The 14,521-nt window shown below is 52.0% G+C and overlaps 6 protein-coding genes across 6 annotated transcripts; 4 read left to right on the forward strand and 2 right to left on the reverse strand.

The window, feature by feature from the left end:
• Positions 1-145: 145 nt before the first annotated feature.
• Positions 146-2,198, forward strand: Triagg1_5308 (uncharacterized protein; the record flags this gene model as incomplete). Its single annotated transcript, XM_062899808.1, has 6 exons — positions 146-242; positions 345-817; positions 876-1,022; positions 1,091-1,510; positions 1,576-1,750; positions 1,855-2,198. 6 exons carry the CDS (start codon positions 146-148, stop codon positions 2,196-2,198), a joined length of 1,656 nt encoding a protein of 551 aa, XP_062755782.1.
• A 187-nt stretch (positions 2,199-2,385) lies between these two features.
• On the reverse strand, positions 2,386-3,387 carry Triagg1_5309 (uncharacterized protein; the record flags this gene model as incomplete). The annotated part of the gene is made up of 1 exon (XM_062899810.1): positions 2,386-3,387. One exon carries the CDS (start codon positions 3,385-3,387, stop codon positions 2,386-2,388), a length of 1,002 nt encoding a protein of 333 aa, XP_062755783.1.
• Positions 3,388-3,918: 531 nt separating this feature from the next.
• On the forward strand, positions 3,919-7,779 carry Triagg1_5310 (uncharacterized protein; the record flags this gene model as incomplete). Its single annotated transcript, XM_062899811.1, has 6 exons — positions 3,919-4,006; positions 4,064-4,192; positions 4,255-4,317; positions 4,377-4,963; positions 5,019-6,707; positions 6,766-7,779. The coding sequence occupies 6 exons, from the start codon at positions 3,919-3,921 to the stop codon at positions 7,777-7,779; spliced, it is 3,570 nt and encodes a 1,189-aa protein (XP_062755784.1).
• Positions 7,780-8,248: 469 nt separating this feature from the next.
• On the reverse strand, positions 8,249-9,433 carry Triagg1_5311 (uncharacterized protein; the record flags this gene model as incomplete). Its single annotated transcript, XM_062899812.1, has 3 exons — positions 8,249-8,806; positions 8,867-9,111; positions 9,289-9,433. 3 exons carry the CDS (start codon positions 9,431-9,433, stop codon positions 8,249-8,251), a joined length of 948 nt encoding a protein of 315 aa, XP_062755785.1.
• A 1,165-nt stretch (positions 9,434-10,598) lies between these two features.
• Positions 10,599-11,180, forward strand: Triagg1_5312 (uncharacterized protein; the record flags this gene model as incomplete). Its single annotated transcript, XM_062899813.1, has 1 exon — positions 10,599-11,180. The coding sequence occupies one exon, from the start codon at positions 10,599-10,601 to the stop codon at positions 11,178-11,180; it is 582 nt and encodes a 193-aa protein (XP_062755786.1).
• A 1,416-nt stretch (positions 11,181-12,596) lies between these two features.
• On the forward strand, positions 12,597-14,360 carry Triagg1_5313 (uncharacterized protein; the record flags this gene model as incomplete). Its single annotated transcript, XM_062899814.1, has 1 exon — positions 12,597-14,360. One exon carries the CDS (start codon positions 12,597-12,599, stop codon positions 14,358-14,360), a length of 1,764 nt encoding a protein of 587 aa, XP_062755787.1.
• Positions 14,361-14,521: the final 161 nt, after the last annotated feature.

The following is a 14,521-nucleotide window of genomic DNA, read 5'->3' on the forward strand; positions in this document are numbered from 1 at the left end:
CCCAGAGCAGGCCGGCCCCAGTTTCCGTATCGTATCTTCACTCTTAAAAAGCTCCGAGTGGGATAGGACTGTCTTTCGAATCGTTGTGATTACCAATCTATAGAGACTTTTCATACAAACCTTACACCCGCACAATATAGCGATCATGCCTATCGCGTCACTCCAAATCCCGGTCGAGATCCCTCCCGTCGACATCTGGTCATACTACCTGGAGCAGCCCAAACACTATCCCGGCGACAAACGTCAGTACATCAAATGCAATCACCTTCTTTCCCATCTCAATTGTGTCCCGAAAACAATAAAAAGGGCGTCATCATGTCTCACAGCTAACTCCCATGTTCCAGCCCTCTTTATCGACTGCGACACCGGCAGGTCTCACTCCTTCAACGACATCAAGCGTCTCGCCCTCGAATTCGGCAAGGGCCTGCGCCATGTCTTCAATTGGCAAACGGGCGACGTCATGGGCCTCTTCACGCCCAACGACATCGACGTCCCCGTCGTCAACTTTGCCATCCACTGGGCCGGCGGCATCTCCAGTCCTGCCAATCCGACGTACACGCCCGAGGACCTGGCTCAGCAGCTAAAGGACTCTGGCGCAAAGGCTCTTCTTACGCAGAAGCCGTTCCTGCAGGCTGCCCGCAAGGCCGCGGCGCTTGCGGGTTTGCCCGATGATCGGGTTTTGCTGATGGGACATGGTCGGGATGAGACGGGCTTGCACAGGCATTGGTCCGACATCACTGCCAAGGGCGCCCCGGTCCAGCCTCAGAAGGCCATTATTGACCCCAGGAAGGACCTCGCGTATCTCGTGTACAGCTCTGTGAGTGTGCCTACATCATTGGATATCTTGCTTATTGGCGATTAATAAACCCGGTTAGGGGACAACCGGTTTGCCCAAGGGTGTGATGCTCAGCCACCAGAACATCGTTGCTCAAGGGCTCCAGACCGAGAAACAAGGCGACAGCAAAGGTCTCTTGTGGGAGGTAGACGCTCAGCTGGGCGTTCTTCCATTCTTCCACATCTATGTACGTCTGTCCCAGAGAGAGGAAAGCGAGATGCCATGGTTTGCATCAGAAGCTAATATCTTATTCAGGGCCTGGTCGTTGTTTTGGCCACCACCATTGCTACTGGCGTCAAATGCGTCGTCCTGCCCAAGTTCGACCTTGAAAAGGCCTGCAAGCTGATCCAAGACCATCACATCACCTTCATGTACGTGCCACCGCCCATTGTTCTCGCTCTGGGCAAGCACCCCGTCATCTCAAAGTACGATTTGTCGTCACTGCGATGGATAAACTCGGCCGCCGCTCCATTGAGCAGGGAACTGGCAGTTGCGGTGTGGGAACGGCTCAAGGTTGGCGTGAAGCAGGGCTATGGACTGTCTGAGACATCTCCCGGCGTCATGTTGCAGCTGGCGGAAGAGTGGTGGAAATATCAGGGCTCCGTCGGAAGGCTGTATCCAAATATGGAGGCCAAGATTGTGGATGAGGATGGCAAGGAACTAGGCTATGACAAGGTGAGAGGCATACTGACAGAGATTTCTGCTTGTTGAAATGTGTTCTAACAATCATGGCAACCCAGTCCGGAGAACTCCTCCTCAAGGGACCAAACGTCTTCTCAGGCTACTGGAAGAGGCCTGAACTCAACAAAGAAACCTTCACTGAGGATGGCTGGTACAGAACTGGAGACATCTTCTACTGCTGTCCCAAGGGCAACTTTTACATCACCGACCGCAAGAAGGAGCTCATCAAATACAGTAAGTCCAACGACACTAATGCATCCCCTTGTATACATCCATACCATCCGCATCCCACCCAAACTCATCTCTTTCATGTGACGCTGACTCGGCTTCCACTACAGAGGGCTTCCAAGTCCCCCCTGCCGAACTCGAAGCCAAGCTCATCGGTCGCGAGGATATCGCCGACGTCTGCGTCATCGGTGTCTGGGACAAGGAACAACACACCGAGATCCCGCGCGCCTATGTCGTGCTCAAGCCCGGTGTCGAGGAGTCCGAGGCCAAGGCCAAGGAAATCACCGAGTGGCTCAATGCAAAGGTGGCGCCCTCCAAGAAGCTGCGCGGAGGCGTTCGCTTCATCAAAGAGGTCCCCAAATCTCAAGCAGGCAAGATCCTGCGGAGAGTGTTGAGGGACCAGGTCAAGGAGGAGGAGGAAGCGGCGGCAGAGGCACCAAAGGCGAAGTTGTAAGGCTGTAAGCGGAAGAGAGCGGGCATTTCGGGTCGATGGTAAAAGAACGCGTGTAATTTTAGCCGTTGTTTAATTATACAATTCGAGGTCGTGGATGGCCTCGTCTAATGCCTATATAACAAATACACATGAACGGTTCTGCCGTTTCATCTATCCTGGTGTGTTCATGTTTTTCCAAGACGCCAAATCATCCCAATCTTTCCGCCTCTTCTAGCAGCTTCTCGACGCTGAATCTCGGGTCGCCATTTGTAAACCACCCGAGCAGCTTCTTTCTTTCTTCCGCCCTCTCTTTTCTCTGTCCATCTAGTTCATCGCCCTTTTGCTCCCATCCGCCATAGAACCGCTGCAAGCACATGACCAGCCATCTCGCGTGGTCTGGCTGTACGCCTCTCCCTTCCATTACCTGGCCCTGCATAAGAACCAGGCCCTTGTCCTTGATCAGATCGAGGTGATGCGTCACTGTAGTATGTGGTTGTGCAAACTCCCCTCTGGTCTTATACTCGACCAGCTGGGTGAACAGAACAGTGCTGGTCTTGGATGCTGCATCAAAGGTCCATTGCAACAGGTGCATTTCTGCGCCCTGGTCCTCGTGCGGCACCGGAAGGACAAAGAAGGGACTGCTGCGTGCCAGATCCTCCATCGCCTTGTATTTTGGCGCAGGGATGACGGCGCAGAGTGTCTGCGGAGACGATGCGTGGCGAAGGCGCCAGATGGCTGTGAGTTCCTTTTCAGGCAGGTCGGCGGCTTTTTCGAGATCAAGGATATCGCCAAGGGGTTTGATGGCGGGCTTTTCGCCGGAAGAGCCCTTTGAAGCGGGCTTGGGGGAGGAGGAAGAAGAAGAAGATGGCACAGGTCCGCGATTCGGCTGGGAGACTGGTGTGCCCTCGGTCTGTGGGATGGATGCCGAGGACAGATCCTCTATTGAAGGAACGTCTACGGCATCGTTCTTGCGCTGTTCTTGTATCTTGTCCGCATACGCCGCTTTGAGGTCTTCGACGCTTCCATGGCCCTCCTGCGACGCCTTTCTGGTGAGTTTCTCGCGGTACTTCTCGAGGATCGCTTGCGAAGGCTGCGTTGTGTGGAATCGGACGTCGACGACTTGCGCCCAGCGACGCTGCTGGGTGGTGCGAGCGGCGAATCGTCGCGCCGAACTGGTCGCCAAATGACGCAGCGTCGGTATTCGAATCATGGCCAGGGATAGAGAGGTTGATGGAGCTGGAATTGGCTGTTGCAAATGCCGGCCCAAATAATTCGGAGTCTCGAGCGCGGGATTCTTCCGTCATGGCCAAAAAGTGGGGACCGAATCTGCCAGAAAAAAACACCCCACCATGGCCGATGTTCGTCCCGGCGGAATTGCGATTTTGCCTGCTCGTCAATGTTTACAAATACATCGTTGCCCAGCTCCTGAGTGGCCGAAGACGCCTGGAGCGACGCTTTACAGAAGGGGAAACTCATCCAAGGGCCTTAATTCTCGCTCCCAGGCACATAAGAAGCGGTGAACTCGTCGGCAGCGGGCGGTTGGTCATACAAAAGTTACCCCGCGATAGTGACTGGGATCGGACGCTCAGACTCACCGAGACCTGCACGATAACGTTGCATTCGACCATTACGAGGGCATTCGCTGCGAAAGAGTTGGTATAAAAGAGCGTCTTTGACCTTTTTTGGATCATCCTGAATCATCTGGATACCGGTTTAGCATTTACGCAAGCGCATAGAAGCCATGGCCGATTTTCGGCAGCTGGCACTCGACTTTGTCCTCGAGGAAGATGAAGCCAAACTGACAGATTTGGCCCAGAGGGCGGCCAAAGGTATGCTCTATTTGGAGATTGGAGATGCGGGATGTTCTAACACGAGACTTGTTTTAGAGCTTGAGACAGGTCCGGCCAATTCCAACCCTGTTGCACGTTGGGTAGAGGCTGTTCAGCCCTGGATGCCGGGTAGCAACGAGACTGAAGACGCACAAGAAACTCCAGACTGGACATCAAGAGCAAAGGGTGAGAAGATGACTCCCATTCTCTGGTCACCATGATGCTGTGCTAACCCAAATGTGACTCAGCTCTGGAATTTTTATCCCATACATTGGATTTTGTGAAGCCGGATCTCCTGAAATTGAGCCAAGGTAAACCCATAGTTCTTACAAGCTGCCATGGGTTCAATTCGACTTACAGCGTTTTCCAGTGAAGCTCTTGATTGCCTTCTTCGGTGCCATGCTCGACATTGACCACAAAGCTGGCATCCTAGCTTCGGCCTCGGCCTTGTCTAGAATTATTGCCATGAAGGCCTTCCAATCACAGAGTGGCTACGACATCATTGGAAAAGTGTGCGGCATGAAGGAAGACTTCCAAAGACAGACTATAAAGACTCGCCTGGCAGTGTATGAGTTGCTGAGAACACTCATCGCCACCCCTGAAGTCGCGAGCAATCTCCAGCAACGGGACGGACCTTCATCTGCGTTCATGACCAACCTGTTGGAGCTGTGTCGGAATGAGAGAGATCCGGATTGCTTGATTGTGTGGTTTGACATTCTGAGAATTTTTCTCCAACAATACGAGCCTGCTCAAGAGGTTCTCGAGGCCGTCTTTGCTGCTTTCAAGGCATACTACCCCATTACCCTACCGCGCTTGTCGCAGAGCAGCCTTACTCCAGAGGACCTTAAAACTCAGCTTCGAAAATGCTTCTCATCAACATACCGCCTCGCATCTCTTGCACTACCATTTTTGATAGGTAAACTTGACCAAGGAGACGGTGTTACTGTCAACGTCAAGGTAAGCTGGTTCCGTTCCCTTCGTCGGTATTCGACGAGTCTCATGTACGTTTTAGGTCGATGTTTTGAAAACTATCAAAGAATGCCTCGAAGAGTACACGCACCCAGAAGAATCCATCATCCCATATGTTAGTCGAACCTGGGGCAGTCTCAAGTATGAAGTACGAAATGGGGAAATCGAGGACGCCATTTGGGCTACTCTCGAAGTGTTGAAAACGCTCGCAACGAAGCTCAAGGATGACGATCTTCGCAACTACACGCTGGATGTGACGCGCGACTGCGTCAACGACCTGTCGAATCCCATGTACACTACTCCAGCTGGCCGTCTCATCGTTAGTGTTCTCAGCGCAAATCCGAGTGCATTCGTCCTCATGGTGGCGCCAACAATCACGCACCTCAAGGACAATCTGCGACACAGGAAATCGGTGACCCATAGCCAAGATTTGCTGAAAATCCTCAACGTCATCTTGGAAACTCGACTTCTCCTGTCGCAGACACAGATGTCTGATGAACAAAAGAGCGATTTTGTGTCCATTGATGGCATCTTCAAGAATCTGTACCACGACGTTTATAAGGGCCCTGTCGCACTTGGAAGCAACGAAAACGCCAATGTCGATGACATTAAAATTGCAACGGAGGCAGTTCAGGGAGCGGGTGCGTTGGTCTCTCAAAGAACTGTGTCGCTTGGACTGGAGAAAGAAAGTGGGCTACTTCTTCCTGAAGCAACGTGCTCTGAAGTCTGCCAGGCACTGTTCGCCATTGCATTAAATGGGTTTGGTAGCCATTCTTCAAACTCCAATTCAGATCATCTTCTGAACGAGACAGCAAAGGCCCTACACAGATCCGTCCAGGCCTACGCACCGGGTTTCCGACCCCTGATTGATCAGTTTGTATCAGTCGCTCAGAGCAATCGTAATGACCAGAGTGACGAAACCGCCGAGAAAATTCAAAAAATTGGCTCTCTCCTAGCTTATATCGGATGCTCTGAATTGCCCAAGTCTCTTATCGCTGGGAGACACAACTTCTTGGCCCTGATCCATGTCATGACTACCGAGTTAATAGCGGCGATGAACGCAAAAGCCAGCCCAAAGATTTGGTGTGCGTTGGTTGTCGGTATTCAGACTGTCTCACGTTACTTCAATGACGCTTGCTTGAAGCGTAACCCAGAGACAGACCAGGCTTTTGATGGCTCCATGTGGCTGTATCGGGCCACTTACAAGTATCCAGAGCTAAGAATCATTGCAGAGGAAGAAGACGACGGCTCTGCACCGAGTTACAATAGCTCAACACCGCCGAAAGAAACAACCGTTACCGAGCTTCGCAATGACTTTTTGCTCATTGCCCTGGTAGTTGTTCGGAGCCTTTATCGCCGTGCAACCGCCGCAGTAGGCCTCATCCCGGGCACCAAAACTCCGGCCCTTCAGCTCAGCAGCGACTTTGATGGCTCTGATAAGACATCTGAATATCAGTATCTCCATCTCGTCTCTGATTTCGCCGGGTTCGTTGTTCGAGAGATGGGTGAGGCCCAGCAAGCTTCACTAAAACTCGATCATTACTTTTTGAATCTTTTCCAAGAAGAACTGATACCCGTCCCTGCTTCTGCTACAGAGGAGCAGAGAAAGGCCAAGCTGGAGAACTATACTGATGAGCAAGGATCGCCATGGGGTTGGTTGACGGAAAAGACAGTGAATATTCTTTCTTTCGGGCTCTTGGAGGCTATGAGGCCGTCTATTGTTGCAAAACTCGTGAGTTGTTTCCCATATGTCTCCTCAATCTTTACAGCACTTCTAACTGCCCGAATAGTTTGATTCTGGAGTTTCGCAAGAACTTTTAATCAGCGGCACTTTGAGTGCCTCTCTCACCCAAAACTCAGTCACCAGACCTGTAACCAGATCTATTCTGACCATCTTGGCGAACAAGTACAAGATTGAAAGCCTCGGATATCTGATGACCAAGTTGGAAGGCCGATTAGAAGCCTCCTTGAAAAATGCCCAAAATGCCTCTGACAGCGATGATGCTTCGCGCTATCTAGAACAAGTATCCTCCATCTACGCAATTGTCAGCGGGTTGATCCGTCGCCCGGGCGGCACGCAAGCTCGAGCCCTGATCCAGCGGTTACGCGATGTCCCTGGGAACGAGACTACCGGTCATCTACTGGCTCGCAGACTGGAGATGATTGTTGCGCCGCAAAAGTTCTTGGCAAAGGAGAACTTTGCCGTTGTGAAGCCCCTTTGGACACAGAAGATTTACTTTGAATTGGTCAAGCCCATGCTTGATATCGCAACAAGTCAAGACGCCGAAGCTGGTAGTCAGCTTGTCAAGTCCAATTATAGAATTGGTGTTTTGTCACTGGTCAAGCACATGCCATTTTCCATTTGGGAAGACGACTGTGTGGAGATTCTACGTGTATCAATGGCGCTCTCGCAAAGCTTGGGCCCTGGCCCAGATACCCTGCCCGCACTCGAGATTCTCAAAAACATATTGGCAGAGTCGCCAGACAAGGCCCAAGAATACTCCAAGAGCCTCATCAACATCTCGCTGCCTTGCTTCTCACTCAAGGCCGCTGCACAGCTGACACGGCCGGACTGGGTGCCCTCGGACTACGTCCCGGCGAAAATGCGTCCCGAGGTCGAGGCCGAATGTGGAAAGCTGGCCCTGGAAGTTGTCGGTGCGCTGCCGAGGTTGTTCGAGTCGAGACACGTCGTGCCGTTTGTTCCACAGGTGCGGAGAGAGCTTTCCCTGGCATGCGGGCATCCGGTTCGGGATCTGCGGAGACTGGCGAGAATGGCCCGGGCCGCGTGGACGGAAATCAAATAAGGTAGGCATGAAAGTGGGACAAGGAACTTTAGAGCATTTATAGAAATTTTCGAAGAGAATTTGGGAGGGAGATGTTGGGCGTTGGATCGGGCTGAAAATGGATAGAATTTGTGTGCTTTGTTGTGATGACACTAAACTGTTCTAGCCATGAACTACACAATATGGTAGCATAGCATAGGTCTTCAATATTACAGGGCTGCTATTACATATATTACCTCTTCTATAACACTCTTGTATTGAAATTTGTATCACCTTGTGCAATCATCATACAGGATATATCATTATCCGGAAGTTCGACAAGTTTCCCAAGTAGAAATGGATCTTGATAAGGAGTAGCAGTCCTCACGACAGTAGTACAGGGTTAGGGTTAGTACAACTGAAGAGAAAAGAAATCATAGTCAAAGTCATATGCGTATCAATTATTCATTCATCAATTTACCATCTTTCCAATTCCCTTTCCTTGCCACCCTTATGGCGTATCAATCTTGACATCATCCAAGCCCCGCGAAATGATTTCCCCCGCCAGCTCAATCTCAAGCTCAATATCCGGCTGAGCCTCCTCATACAGCCAATGCTTCTCCCCCGCCATCTTGTAGTTATTCATCGCCAACTCGTGCGGAATAATACTCTTCTTCAAGCTCGGATTGCCCGCGCAGGCAGCCTCCACCTTGAGCTGGATCTCGCAGCTGCGCTCCACCAAGCCCAGCAAAAACGCAGCCTCATCAACCGTCTGTCCAACAGTGATGATGCCGTGGTTGATGAGCAGGGCGGCTTTGCCCTTGGGGCCGAGCGCCTTTGCAATCTGCCTGCCCTCCTGCTCGGCCGTTACGATGCCGGCGTACTCGGTGTCCACGGCGAGAACCCCGTAGAGATCGCACACGTCCTGGGTGATCATGTCAAGGGGCTTGCCAAAGGCGCACCAGGCACGGCCGGCGATGGTGTGGGCGTGGCAGATGGCGTGGATGTTGTGGCGCGCCTTGTGGACTTCGGAGTGAATGTAGTAGCCCGGGTTATTCACGGGGCGAGTCTACAAGAATAGTCAGTTTGATGCCCTACGATCCATAGATAAGGGGAATCATCATCATACCCGGTTACCGCCGACAATCTCACCATCGCTGATCCTCAAGCAGACCATGTCGCTGCCGTTGAGGAGGGCAAAGTGCTTGCCGATGGGGTTCATCCAGATGAGGTCCGGGAACTCTGGGTCGCGGACGGAGATGTGGCCGGAGATGCCCTCGGTGTAGCCGTGGCGGGCCCAGTTGCGGAAGACGGCGGCCATGTGCAGCACGATGTGCTTGCGGTGCTCGTGAAAGGAGGGGAAAGTTGGGATGCCTGATGGGAGCGGGTGGTTAGCTGGAGATGGATGTTGGGGGTGAGGTATTGCAGAGGGGGGGAGTCTCATGAGATGGAATGAATATGAATCGATAGGTAGTAGTCATCAGGTAGGGTGTGAGAGCAATGGAGATGAATATTCATGAATGTGAGAGTGATGAAAGGGGATGGTTGTACCTCGCAGGGGATTGGGGCCGCGGCTGAGGCTGTCCAGCTGGGATTCCATCTCCTCCTCCTCAACAGCGGAGGCAACGTTCATCTTGATGATGGACCGCTGCTGGCTGTGTTCCTCCTCGGTGGCGGTGGCAGTGGGTGGTGCCATTGTGATGAATGAATGTAGTGAGTGAGTGATGATTTATGGTTTATATGGAAGATGGAGAGAGAGAGAGAGAGAGAGGCTAGATATTGTTGTTTCTGTGCTACAGAGTATATAAGGCAGAGAGTATAGAGAGAATGGACAAGAAGTATTGGATCAAGGCTCTCAAGGGTGTTTATACTCTCTCGTCTTCTCAGACACCCGCTGCAAGGGGTGGAGAGAAGTTCCGATGACGGCCAATGGCCTTCCTCATGTTTGGTTCGGATGTGAAGCCTGACGTAAGTTGGGTTGGCCGAACGCTGTAGTCAGCCGTTAGTTTCGTCGTGGATTTCCTATTCCAGGCCGGTGAGTTGCTCGTTGGTGCTTCGCATACTTGCATGTCTGCTCCCGTTGTTGGGCGCTTGCATGCAGTTAAGCGGCGCGGGTTATTGCTATATGCGTGGTCACCCCACTTGTCGGGCCGACATGCATGTATGCGGTGCGGATGGCTTCGATTGTTTCTCTATTCGAGTCAGTCTATGGATTGGATTATTGGCTTTGGGTATCCATTTTGGAAGACGAGGGGTATTTTGTGGTTTTTATAATGACGCTTAAATGGTCGGGGGAAGGCGTCCAATTGTTGTTTCATATACTCGGAGGGCGTCTTAATCGTGATCAGTCCGTAGGTACTATCTAAAGGATTGCCTGAAGTCGGTATTAGTAGATAATGGGACACAAGGATTCCCCCACACTCGATACTAGGTATACTATCACAAGGCGATTAATAATTGTGTCAAATTCATTGCGCCCTCTGAAGACGTAGTAATGGCAACGCTTGATTATTCAGGCCATGAAAATGTCTCTATTGAACATTCGTCCGCTTTCAGGATACGTATCACTAGCACCGGATTAATGCAAGCTACCGCCGTAACACAAGCACAAGCGTAAACCCGCCATAGAACGAACCAACCACACAGCCAAAAATGCCAACTACATACATTGCTCCACGGATTGCAGTTGATGAATGAGACAAAGAAGATGAAATCATCGTGGAATACAATGTGCTTGATATTTACACGGTTGAAAATATCCATTCCTCCTCGTCGGCACTCATCTTCCCCTCATCCCAACTCAGCCACTTACACGACCCCATAACTGGTGCTACGGCTCACCTCATCTCCTCGACCATTCGATGACATCCACGACAGCCATTCTCTCATCCTCAACCCCTCTCAAAACAAACACCAAGCATCCGTATTCACAAACACAAACCACCGCAATGGTCAACCGAGAAGAAGCCCTCAAGCTCTGCGTCAGCCTCGCCCGCGAATCCCTTGAAGCAGGCGACTCGCCCTTCGGCTCCGTCTTAGTCGACGCAGACGGCGCCATCCTCCACAAAGACCGCAACCGCATCGTCACGGGAGAAGCAGGCAACTTCCAGGCCGACGCGACGCTGCACCCCGAACTGACGCTGGCCCGGTGGGCGCAACTCAACCTCACGCCCGAGGCCCGCGCCTCCGCCGTCGTCTACACCTCGGGCGAGCACTGCGCCATGTGTGCGGCCGCCCACGCGTATGTCGGGCTGGGCCGGATCGTCTATGTTTCTTCCACGGCGCAGTACCAGAGCTGGATGGAAGAGGCCGGAGTCGCAAAGGGCCCCGTGGCGGCGCTTCCGATCAATGCTGTTGCGCCGCACATCCAGGTTGAAGGACCGATTCCGGGGTTAGACTTGGAGGTTAAGGCGCTGCATCAGCAGAGATGGCAACGGCGATAGCTGAGGGTGAGGGTGGAGGCATCAATTCAGTGGACTTGGGAGCAGAATCTGTTGGATGTACTCATGACTGCGTATCCGTCACTATTCATATTGTTTCTGTCCCAAGAAATTTGCTCTGTTCTAATGACAAACGGCCAGATGCAGGCATCTGATGTCCGTCCCCTGGAGAAGAGCGTTTGCCTTTTCACCATTGCTCATGGCAGCGCTACCCAACAGGTCGAGAATGGGAATTTTGGTAGGCCTAAGAGAGCATTCCTACCCAATTTTGCGTGTGTTTCCTCCAGCATACAAGCTTTGCTTGATGGCCTTGAAACACAGCTACCGTGCTTAGAAGAATACGTTGACCTATACCATGAGAACGAGCGTCTGCACAAAATATCTTGCGAAGTGTGTGCAATTTACGTTGAGGCATGTATACGGACGGTCCTCTATCTCGAAAGGCGATCTTGGAGTGAAAGGGCTTTTCACTATGAGGCGAACCTGGCTTCTGCTAGGCATGTAAAAGACATCCACACGGACGTGAGCGGAAGAGCGCCTGATCTAATGGCACCAGCCAATTCACAGAGCAGCATCCATGAGCAGCATCAATAGTGTATGTGGCTGTGTATCGTGACAGGCGCCGGATGGAGAGGACTTGTAAGGAGGCGGAAGGGGAGGAACATGTGGCTCGGCACACGATTTGGTTCTTCTGGTCATTTGGGTTCAATCTTGTTTTGATTCGTGTGAGAGTCGAGGTTGTTGAGTTTCTGTGCTATTTTTATTTGACTTGACTTGGTTTTGTGTTGTTTGGTTTGTTTTTGCTTTGTTCCGGATTGGACATGACACTTGGTTCTTCCTTGTTCTAGACTGGGCATTGTCAGACCTTCTTTCTTCTTTCTAGACCGGATGTTGCCGCGGGGTGGTTGGACGGATTCGTTTTTTATAGACACTTACTCTTCCTTTGTTCTTGGTCTCAAATTAGAACAGAACAATGCAGTTCTGTTCTTCTCGACTTCCACTTCCTTTGCCGCGTGTGGCAAAGCCACATAATTGAACCAAGTGAAGCAGCAAAGACGAGATGGTGTCTTGCAAGCAAGGCATTGGTGTTTGGAGACGGTATCTCGACGGCGCAAAAGACAAAAAAAGGGCGGCTGGAAGACGAGCTGGGAACGCATGTGCCGCTGCGGTTCCTTTGCAGGCCTTTCATATTCACAACACTCTTGAGCCAATGGACCGGACAAGCCGTGATGGCATTTGAAAGGCATTTGTTCACATTATGTCGGATCGCATCACACATACCTTGGTAGGTATAAATATTGCCTTGAGTCCCCAGTTGCATTGGCTCGTCGGAGTCACCAATTTGCCCAACAGCGGCCTTTCTACTTTGCAACACTTGGAAACAAGATTCAACACACAATGTAAGCTGACCATTTCCTTATGGGTGATTATGATATTGACCCAGGAGCCCATAGGGCAGAAGCCATCGCCGGGTCCCCGGCTGAAATAGTCCAACGTCTCGACAAGGCCCGCGATGCGATTGCCGAAATAGTAGAGGAGAATCACATCGTTGGCCTAGCCAGTCACGTCGTATTCAAGGGCGAAATCATATGGACGGCAAACATGGGTTACCGCGACATGAGCGAAAAGAAACCCGTGGATTCAGACACCATTTTCCCCATTGGCGCTCTGAGCCAAGGCTTCACGGCAGCTTGCGTGGCTCAGCAGGTGTACAGAAAGGGGGGGTTTAGCTATGACAACAAAATTTCAGACTTTCTTCCCCAATTACAGACCAGTGATGCGACAGTCGGCGATCTTCTCGGCCATCGCACAGGACTTCAATCGTCTGATCACTGGCCACAAACGTCCAGCGTTGGCGACTTCAACCGCGATGTAATAAACGACAAGACGGTTATTCAGGTATATAAGAACCTTGGGCCTCGGGCGATTCTGCCATCTCAATTCCTACACAATGGTATCGGTTACGCCCTTCTCGGGAACATTGTCAGTCCAAAGTATGCAGACTACCTTAAAGAAAATGTCCTGAAGCCTCTCCAGATGTCCCGTACCCAAGTGGCCCGGGATACAACATTTGATAGGGATAAGAACACGTCCCGGAGGTACAGCGTTGGAGTCAATGGCCGACTGTTCGTACATTACCAACCCGGGGGCTTTTCTGCCTGGTCACACAACCACTTGCCATCAGTGGCCGTTGGAAGCATGATGAGCACCACCAATGATTTGGCCAAGTACTGCATCGCCCTCAACCAGGCATGGAAACGTCAACGCCACACGAAGGATGCGGAAGTCCAGACGCTCAGGCGCAAGCAAGTCTTTCCAGACGTGGACTTGCTGTTCAATCCGCTCCAAGCCATGGGAGCGGATGAAAAGGCAAACAAGAGTCACGCCGCTGGCTGGGCGACCTGCACGCTACCCGCCGTCATTGAAGATATTGGAGCCAACCCGGAGTTGATGAAGACGCAAATGCCCGAGCTCGGAACGGGCAGCGCGCCGGCCACGCTGGTTTGGAACCAGAGCAGGTACCACGGCACCCACGGCTTCGTCGGCCTGCTGCCGGAATACGAAGCCGCGGTGATAGTGCTGAGCAACACGACGACGGGCGACGACGCGCCCGACTGGATCGGGCAGCTCCTGATCCAGGCGACTCTGGGCAACCCGTACAAGAATAACTACCCCTTTCTCGCTGGACTGAGCGCCCGCAACGCGCGCCAAAAGTATTATGAGCTCGCTGAAAAAGTACGACAAGGCCGACAAACCAAAGGACCCGAGAGGTCTCTGAGGCACTACCATGGACGATACAAGAGCGCTGTTTCAGGCGTTGTCATCGGCGTTTGGAAGCGGTCATTCTTCTCGAGACACCTGGGCAAAGAAGAGAGAGATGAGGACGAAGGAGGGCCAGGACGAAAAAAGAGCCCCCTTGAAGTGGCTTTTTGGGGTACCCGACTCCCACGGCTTCCACTACATCATCATCATGGAGATACATTTACATGGTTCCCGTCGTGGAATCAACTGGCCGAGCGTGAATTTCCCCTTGTCCACGATGCACAGTATTACACGATTCAGTTCCAGCCAACCAAGCGCGGCATAACCATTGAGTCTCTGACTTGGTTCAACGATTCGGCGAAACCTGAGGGAGAAGTCTTTACCCGAATTTGGCCGCCAGTACAGCAGATGCTGAATTGAGTTGAAGGGCGGTAAGTTGGGCAGAGGCCAGGACTTGGTCAGTCATATCCATGAAGCACATACAGGAGATGGCATCTCCGATTACACCTAACAAACTGTCAGCAGCTTCCTAGTGTAATGGGAACATCTGCCGGCCGTCTTGAGATGCTTGTTCGTGGTCA

Source organism: Trichoderma aggressivum (assembly GCF_033847375.1).
Source record: "Trichoderma aggressivum f. europaeum strain CBS 100526 chromosome Unknown scaffold_018, whole genome shotgun sequence".
Taxonomy (NCBI): domain Eukaryota; kingdom Fungi; phylum Ascomycota; class Sordariomycetes; order Hypocreales; family Hypocreaceae; genus Trichoderma; species Trichoderma aggressivum.